At 43.6% G+C, this 9845-nt stretch overlaps 1 protein-coding gene across 1 annotated transcript; it reads left to right on the forward strand.

Moving 5' to 3' along the window:
• The first annotated feature begins 5065 nt into the window (after positions 1-5065).
• Positions 5066-7993, forward strand: LOC125508799 (mRNA turnover protein 4 homolog). The gene is made up of 8 exons (XM_048673595.1): positions 5066-5270; positions 5543-5711; positions 6121-6211; positions 6308-6366; positions 6471-6531; positions 7200-7290; positions 7374-7450; positions 7747-7993. Exons 1-8 carry the CDS (start codon positions 5243-5245, stop codon positions 7873-7875), a joined length of 705 nt encoding a protein of 234 aa, XP_048529552.1. The 5' UTR covers positions 5066-5242; the 3' UTR covers positions 7876-7993.
• Positions 7994-9845: the final 1852 nt, after the last annotated feature.

The following is a 9845-nucleotide window of genomic DNA, read 5'->3' on the forward strand; positions in this document are numbered from 1 at the left end:
TAGGATTTTTTTGAAATTACTGCGTTCCCCAACAATATCTACTTAATGCAACACAAGTCTGAAACATTTGAAAAGTTCAAAGAATTTCAGAGTGAAGTTGAGAATCATCGTAACAAGGAAATAAAGTTTCTACGATCTGATCACGGAGGCGAATATTTGAGTTACGAGTTTGGCCTTCATTTGAAACAATGTGGAATAGTTTTGCAACTCGCGCCACCTGGAACACCGCAACGTAATGATGTGTCCGAACGTCGTAATCGTACTTTATTAGATATGGTGCGATCTATGAAGTCTCTTACTGATTTACCACTATCTTTTTGGGGTTATGCATTAGAGACAGTTGCATTCACGTTAAATAGGGCACCGTCTAAAAATCCGTTCAGAAGACACCGTATGAACTGTGGTTTAGCAATAAACCTAAACTGTCGTTTCTTCAAGTTTGGGGTTGCGATGTTTATGTGAAAAAGTTTCAGCCTGAAAAGCTCAAACCCAAATCGTAGAAGTGCGTCTTCATAGGATACCCAAAATAAAGTGTTGGGTACACCTTCTATCGCAGATCTGAATGCAAGATCTTTGTCGCTAAGAGTGGATCCTTTCTAGAGAAGGAGTTTCTCTCGAAAGAAGTGAGTGGGAGGAACGTAGAACTTGATGACGTAATTGTACCTTCTCTCGAATTGAAAGTAGCTCATCACTGAAATCAGTTCCAGTGATGCCTACACCAATTAGTGAGGAAGTTAATGATGATGGTCATGAAACTTCAGAACAAGTTACTACAGAACCTCGTAGGTAAACCATAGTACGATCCGCACCAGTGTGGTACAGTAATCCTGTTCTGGAAGTCATGTTGCTAGACCATGATGAACCTACGAACTATGAGGAAGCGATGATGAGCCCAGATTCCGACAGATGGCTTGAGGCCATGAAATCTGAGATAGAATCCATGTATGAGAACAAAGTGTGGACTTTGATGGACTTGCTCGATGATCGGCAAGCCATTGAGAATAAGTGGATCTTCAAGAGGAAGATGGACGCTGATAGTAGTGTTACTATCTACAAATCTCGACTTGTCGAAAAGGGTTTTTGACAAATTCAAGATGTTGACTATGATGAGATTTTCTCACTCGTATCGATGCTGAAAGTCTGTCCGAATCATGTTAGCAATTGCCACATTTTATGAAATCTGACAAATGGATATCAAAATTGCATTCCTTAATGGATTTATTAAAAAAGAGTTGTATATGATAAAACTAGAAGGTTTTTTCAATCCTAAAGGTGCTAACAAAATGTGCAAGCTCCAGCGATCAATCTATGGACTGGTGCAAGCATCTCGGAGTTGGAATATACGCTTTGATAAGTTGATCAAAGCATATAGTTTTATACAGACTTGCGGTGAAGTCTATATTTACAAGAAAGTGAGTGGGAGCACTACAGCCTTTCTGATAAGTATATGTGAATGACATATTGTTGATCGGAAATGATGTAGAATTTTCTAGAAAGCATAAAGGAGTGTTTAAAAGGAGTTTTTCAAAGAAAGACCTCGGTGAAGCTGCTTACATATTGGGCATCAAGATTTATAGAGATAGATCAAGACACTTGATAAGATTTTTCAATGAGTACATACCTTGACAAGATTTTGAAGCAGTTCAAAATGGAACAGTCAAAGAAGGAGTTCTTGCCCGTATGGTGTAAAGTTGAGTAAGACTCAAAACACGACCACGGCAGAAAATAGAAAGAGAATGAAAGTCATTCCCTATGCCTCAGCCATAGGTTCTATAAAGTATGCTATGTTGTGTATCAAACCTATTGTGTACCTTGCAATGAATTTGGCAACGGGGTACGATATTGATTCAGGAGTGGATCACTGGACAGCGGTCAAAATTATCCTTAGAAGACTAAGGAGATATTTCTCGGTTATGGAGGTGATAAAGAGTTCGTCGTAAAGAGTTGCATCGATGCGAGCTTTTACACCGATCCGGATGACTCTGAGTCTCAATATGGATACATATTGAAAGTGGGAGCAATTAGCTAGAGTAGCTCCATGCAGAGTATTGTAGACATAGAAAATTTACAAAATACATACGGCTCTGAATGTGACAGACCCATTGACTAAGCTTCTTCTCTCACAAGCAAAACATGATCACACCTTAGTACTCTTTGGACGTTAATCACACAGCAATGTGAACTAGATTATTGACTCTAGTAAAACCCTTTGGGTATTAGTCACAACGCGATGCGAACTAATCACATAAAGATGTGAACTATTGGTATTAAATCACATGACGATGTGAACTAGATTATTGACTCTAGTGCAAGTGGGAGACTGAAGGAAATATGCCCTAGAGGCAATAATAAAGTTGTTATTATATTTCATTATATCATGATAAATGTTTATTATTCATGCTAGAATTGTAATAACCGGAAACTTAGTACATGTGTGAATACATATACAAACAGAGTGTCCCTAGTATGCCTCTAGTAGACTAGCTCGTTAATCAAAGATGGTTAAGTTTCCCGACCATAGACATGTGTTGTCATTTGAACAATGGGATCACATCATTAGAGAATGATGTGATGGACAAGATCCATCCATTAGCTTAGCATAATGATCGTTTAGTTTTATTGCTATTTCTTTCATCATGACTTATACATGTTCCTCTGACTATGAGATTATGCAACTCCCGAATACCGGAGGAACACCTTGTGTGCTATCAAACGTCACAACATAACTGGTGATTATAAAGATGCTCTACAGGTGTCTACGATGGTGTTTGTTGAGTTGGCATAGATCGAGATTAGGATTTGTCACTCCGTGTATCAGAGAGGTATCTCTGGGCCCTCTCGGTAATGCCCATCACTATAAGCCTTGCAAGCAATGTGACCAATGAGTTAGTTGCGGGACGATGCATTACAGAACAAGTAAAGAGACTTGCCGGTAACGAGATTAAACTAGGTATGATGACACCGACAATCGAATCTCGGGCAAGTAACATACCGATGACAAAGGGAATGACGTATGTTGTTATGCGGTTTGACCGATAAAGATCTTCGTAGAATATGTAGGAACCAATATGAGCATCCAGGTTCCGCTATTGGTTATTGACCGGAGATGTGTCTCGGTCATGTCTACATAGTTCTCGAACCCGTAGGGTCCGCACGCTTAACGTTCGATGACGATTTATATTATGAGTTATGTGATTTGATGTACCGAAGGTTGTTCGGAGTCCCGGATGAGATCACAGACGTGACGAGGAGTCTTGAAATGGTAGAGACATAAAGATTCATATATTGGAAGGTTACATTCGGACATCGGAATGGTTTGAATCGTTTCAGATGAGTTTCAGAGTACCGGGGGTTACCGAAACCCCCTCTGGGAAGTTATTGGGCCTCATGGGCCTAATGGTGGAAGAGAGGAGGCAGGCCAAGGAGTGGCGCGCCCCCCTAGCCCAAACCGAATTGGACTAGGGCTAGGGGGGCCGGCCCCCCTTTCCTTCGCTTCTCCCATTCCTTCCCCTCTTCTCCTTGTGGAAGTATAAAAGGGGGGATCCTACTTGGAGTAGGATTCCCCCCTTGGGCGCGCCACCCTTGGCCGGCCTCCTCCTCCCTCCCCCGTTTATATATGTGGGAGGGGGCACCCCATAGACACACAATTTGATCTTTAGCCGTGTGCGGTGCCCCCCTCCACAATTTTACACCTCAGTCATATTTGTCGTAGTGCTTAGACGAAGCTCTGCGTCGGTAACTTTGTCATCGCAGTCACCACGTCGTCGTGCTGGCGGAATTCTCCCTCGGCCTCAATTGGATCAAGAGTTCGAAGGACGTCACCGAGCTGAACATGTGCAGATCGCGGAGGTGCCGTACGTTCGGTACTTGGATCGGTTGGATCGCGAAGACGCTTGACTACATCAACCACGTTACTAAATGTTTCCACTTTCGGTCTACGAGGGTACGTAGACACACTCCCCCCTCTCGTTGCTATGCATCTCCTATATAGATCATGCGTGATCGTAGGCAAAATTTTGAAATACTGCGTTCCCCAACAGGTGGGGGACGCCCCCGCGGCGCGATTCTGCCCGCAGATTTGGCCGGAATCGTCGACGGCGGACGGGCGGCAGAAGAAGGTGGAGAAAGGACGCGGGCTGAAATGTCCCTCCCGCCAACCGCTTCACTACGGGGCACCATAGGAGCGAGGCGGAAACTCGCGTATTCGTGGGTTGGAGCCGAGATTTTGCCCTGCCCCTCAAAAAAATTTACGGACCGGCCACGTTTGCGGGATCTATTCGGGCGTGATTTTCTGCGCCGACCCGCATTTTGGCGGTTATTTCACGGGTCGGGGCTTTTTGTAGGATCTGTTAGAGTTGCTCTTAGCAATCAACTGTACAAATGCTACTTGCCTTGCTTGGCTGTAGCTCCAAATCGATTAAAACAGACCATGATTAAATATTTTTTGAATACTCCCTTCGTCCCATAATATAAGAGCGTTTTTAACAAATGAAACGGAGGATGTACATGTTAAACATTTTCTAAACACACATTCATATTTTTTTTCGAATGATACGAACATTTTTTAAACTATACGACGCTTTTTTACATTGTATAAATATATTTATAAATTTAACAAACATATTTTTGAAAGTTGTCAACATTTTCTTAAATGTAACTTACACGTTGTTTGAATGGCATGAAACATTTTTAATTGCAAGATTTTTTTTACATTGTATACATTTTTTCAACAATATTACATGCATATTTTGAAATGCGTGAGCATTTTTTGAATGTTGCATACAATTTATTTGAATGGTACATACATTCTCTAAAATTTGGGAGAACATTTTTTACACTGCATTAATATTTTTTAGATGTAAATGAACGCTTTTAATAAATTAACCTTCGTAATATGTGTATTTAGTATTTTTCAAATTATAAAAGCAATTGAAGAAAAAACACTGGATTAATATTTGACGAGGCACTGTCTCGCAAGAAGCGAGACCAAGAAAATTTGTTCGTAAAAGATTGATGGCCAGGCTAAGTGCGAATGGGATAGTAAGGCCTCTACTAGGCCTGTTCTAGTCCAACTCAGGCCTGGCCTGCGGCCTCTCCCCTTCGTCGAGCGGCGCAACACAAAACAAAAGCCGAGGCAGGACGAGAGAGCGGACCCTCTCTAAACCCTAGAACACTTAGGCACCGCCGCCGCCGCCGCGGCTCCCAGGACAGCAGCCAAGGAAGAGGAAGCCAAGCCTCCGCCATGCCGAAATCCAAGCGCAATCGCTCAGGTCAGTTCACTCGCTCCGTTCGGCTGCCCTCAATCCCCCCCTCCGCCTCTGCCCGCTTCCTTCTCCGTCTTCTGGATTCAAAAAAGTTTGGCTGTTCAAACTTGTGTCTCTGGATTAGTTCCAACAAGCAGTGGTGTTCATATGGAACCTAAATATGTGCTAAACTGCTAATCAAGAACTGAAACCCAAATTTCGGCGAGCAACGATGCCATTTTTCTGCCCTTGTTTTATCGCCTCATGCTCAAAATCTTGATGTTTGATGATGGTCGCAGTCACCTTGTCCAAGACCAAGAAGAAGCCTGGTCTAGAGCGTAAGGGCAAGGTGGTCACGGAGATCAAAGACGCGATTGAGCGCCACAGCAGCGCCTATGTCTTCACCTTCAACAATATGAGGAATCAGAAGCTCAAGGACCTCAGGGACCAACTTAAATCCTCTAGCCGGTAGGTTCCACTCTTTATTTATTACTAGTACTCCCTCTGTAAAGAAATATAAGAGTGTTTAGATTGCTACTTTAGTGACCTAAACGCTCTTGTATTTCTTTACGGAGGGAGTATTAGTTATCTGCTATGTTGTTTGCAAGTCCTCTGTCCAAGAGCAATTTACAATATGGTTGGTTTTGAACCTTTTCTTAAACAACAACGACATGTTTGCAAATGTTATTTTGGCTTGAATCAACACAATTTACTTGAGCTCGTTGATGCATGCTGCTTTGTTTTGCTGGACAGTACCTTCAAACCCTGATAAAGTGACAAGTCACAACTATGGTGGTTAATGCTAAGCTTTACTGGCAGTTGATGCTGCAAAATTTGTAGACCAATTTTATAACTTCTAAGTATTGTTTTTTCTCAGGATATTCCTTGCTGGAAAGAAGGTCATGCAGATAGCATTGGGGCGGTCACCTGCTGATGAAGCTAAGACAGGCCTGCATAAACTCTCCAAGGTGATTCATCCTTTGCCAGTGTTTGGTAGATACTGTTAAGTGTAATCCACACCATTCTTGTGAGGTTTTTGCTGACAGCTACTTATCTGTATCTAGTTCCTTCAAGGTGCTTCTGGATTGTTATTTACAAATCTCCCAAGGGATGATGTCGAGAGGTAGCACTATCTTATAGTTCTTTTGCTTTGCACAGTATTGCTAATGCTTGCTTACATATGTGGTGCGGCTCTGGTAAAGTTATGATCATAAATCATGTGTGCAGATTATTCCGAGAATTTGAGGCGAATGATTTTGCGAGGACAGGAAGTATTGCGACTCAAACGGTATTACTTCTTCTTCCATGTTCAAGGACTCATGGTCAAGCTTTTAGTTTGGTTAAAAAATGTTAAGCTATTAGTAATTCTGGATATGTAATTAGTACTGGTAGTAGTCCCTCTGTTCTGATATAGGGAGTACTTATTTTGCAAAACCTGACCGGCCTAGGGTGCAATCGTTCCTTTCTTACTCCTAATTAAATGTTGGTCTTCCTAAAGCAGACACACGTTATGCTGGCCTTTCTTGCTGCAGATTGTGGGGAGATGGCAAATGTAGAAGTAACTGCATGATAATTTTGGGGATTAAGTTATTGCGCCAGTTTTCCTGACGCTGCATCGGTGCATGCAATAACTTTGTAACAGCTGTGGGTATTTTCGGTAGAATTGGCGTGAGATTGATGGGATGCCTTCTATTAGTAATTGCATGAAAAAAATTACATGCCCTATCCCCCATCAGTATTCGGAACAGATGGAGTATGACTTTGTGAAATGAAGGTCGACATCCTTCCTGTGTAGGTTCACTTTAGTGATTACCCATTGATAAAAACTGTTTTATGCCCTGGATAGGGTATAACAATGAGTGTTAGTCTGAAGTTGTGTTATTCTTCTATTAAATAGCACTTGCGGTTTCTTGTATGAGTTGGCTAACAAAACTCTGTAACTTTTTGATGCCTCAGGTTGAGCTAAAGGAAGGCCCTCTGGAACAGTTTTCACATGAAATGGAACCCTTTCTGCGCAAACAAGGACTGCCAGTTCGTCTAAACAAAGGTTTGTAGTTCCCTTGCACTCAGGTGCTTGAAGCTACCAAGCAAAATGGTTGGAACTAATAAAGTTGACCATTGTTGGTGCAGGTGTTGTTGAATTGGTTGCAGATCATGTAGTATGTGAAGAAGGGAAGCCCCTTTCACCAGAAGCAGCACACACTCTGGTATGAATGGGCATATTGTGCAGCGTTACCGACATATTAGTTTAAAAAAATAACAAGACAGATACTGATCAGCCACGGGAAGCAGCAGTATAGTTTCCCAGTAATAGCATGTTAATTAGCTAGGTTTGGCAAAACACATAGGCAGATGGGTACAGAGTTTTATACTTCATTAGGGTGTTCCAGGCTTCTATCACCACATTTTTATCCTTAATAGCACTGGAAGCATGTCTCCCCTTGTTGTGCAAGCTGTTGATCTCTTTCTTTGCACTGAGACCCAATTGATTTCTTTGTGGCAGCGCGTGCTTGGGAGGAAGATGGCGACGTTCCGACTGTACCTTGTCTGCCGCTGGTCGTCCGATGACTTTGAAGTGTACAAGGAAGGCTTGGCGCACCTGGGAGGTGAGGAAGCTGACGAGTCTTCTTAAGGTTGTTGGATCATGGTTGTGTGCTTGTTGTCTAGCTGTGTTCAGACGGTTTTGTGCCATGCCTTTGTACCCTTAATTTGACAAGAATCTCAAATATATGATCTGACCCAGTTGGGCATATTGTCGAGTGCAGGTATTTTTGCGAGCTACTATTATAGGTTGATCTTCGTCCCTAGGATTCTTCTCTGTTGTTGTCGTCTCGTGTTCGTTGTGTTGGTTGGGAAACTGGTGTCTTTGGGTCGTCTGATCAGACAGTGGCTCCGTTAAATCTGGCGCATCTGCATCCGTCGGGCCATCTCTGGTCGGGGTGTGGATCTGATGGTTTGTCGTCGGTTGGTCGAGCCTCCAGTTCGTGGTTGGCTTCATCCTTGATGCTCGCATGTGCCTGCTGCATCGCCTGGATTTTGCTTGTTCACCCCAATGCCTCCTCCCTTCAATGGCCTGGGTGGAGGCAGATCCTGTGGAGTTGGGCAGGTGGTCTCGTCGCCAAGTGATGTTGCGCCTATACTCATCCAAGTAGTTTGATCAAGTGTTGTGTCGAATCCATCTGTGTGATGTTTTGTGCTGCAGTTGCGGTCGTCGCTATGGAAGTTGAGTTTGGGTCATGTTGTGTGACTGTGTTTCAAGTTTTGCAATGGACTTTGGGGGTTGGCAGGGGCCAAACGGCTGAGTTCTCTTATGCCATGAGAGTAGGCTTATCGGTTTCGGGCCGTCTATGGGCGGTCGGTCATGTAATTCAAAACTCTTCTTAATTAATGAGATGAGGCAAATCTTTTACCTCCGTTTCGAAAAAAAAAAAGTTTTGCAATGGACAGTTCTCGCTTTCATGCCTCGTGTTGTATCTTTTGCTCTAGTCTGGGTTGGATTCAGTTTGTTTTCTTCTCATGGATCACCAACCATCAGGTTGATGATGATTCTTAATTCGTTCAGGTGTTTCATGGAGTGGCGTCTCTGGTGATGTATGGGTCGTGCCCTTTTTGACATTGTATCATCTACCCTCTTTGATTCATATTTTTTTGAAACGAAGGCAAAAACTTTGCCTCATTTCATTAATAAAGAAAGTAAAAAACAAAGTCTCAACGAGGGTCATTACCCCTCAACAAATGCAAAAACAAAAAGAACTACTCTCGCAGCATCAAGGATCCCAAGTGTTTAGCCCGGGCCAAAACCCAATTTCTGGCCTCCACCTTGATGCCCTCTAGCACTGTGGTGGCATTGAGGATTTCTTCTGAAATACCCGTGCGTTTCTCTCTTTTCAAACCTACCAAGAGACTAGCATTATAAGCCAAGAGACCGCCTTCCTCTGGTGTTCGCGACCAAGGATCGTTCTAGTCCACCACTCATGGACCAAAGAGATTCCAGGCCAGTCAGCGATGTCGAGCTCCGGCGTGTCAAGCCAACATCTCACCGCATTCCAAATGCGCATGGAGAACCTACACTAGAACATAATGTGTGTCGCCGTCTCCGGCTCCCTTTTGCAGAGTTGGCATACATTGCAATTCGGCCACCCTCGGCGCTGTAGACCGTCCAAATCATGTTCTTGTTGATGAGCCACGCGAAAAACTTGGGGGGGGGGGGGTGCATTTTCCCCATAGCACTTCGAATTGCGAGGCGGACGAGTATGTGCCATTGGTCGTGAGGTTCCACTTGATGTCATAGGCCAGGTCATCCCAAAGTTCAACCTGGCTGAGCTTCTCCCAAACCGTACAGAACTGTGCAATATGTTGAACCGAAAGCCCACCCTCCATGTTAATCCAGTGTACCCAATTTTGATCCTGGGTGGCCTCCTTTACAGATTTGTTCTTGTTGGACGAGCTCGCGAACACGAGCGGGGCGATGTCTTTGGGCTTCTGTCCTTCCAGCCATGGGGAGTGCCAAAATGTGTCGTCCGACCATCCCCCACGGTGATAGTCGTCGCCGCAAAAAAGAGTTCTCTGTCCGTGGAGTCGCATGGGTTTCCCATGCCCACC

The sequence above is a fragment of the Triticum urartu genome, chromosome 5 (genome assembly GCF_003073215.2).
Source record: "Triticum urartu cultivar G1812 chromosome 5, Tu2.1, whole genome shotgun sequence".
NCBI classification, from domain to species: domain Eukaryota; kingdom Viridiplantae; phylum Streptophyta; class Magnoliopsida; order Poales; family Poaceae; genus Triticum; species Triticum urartu.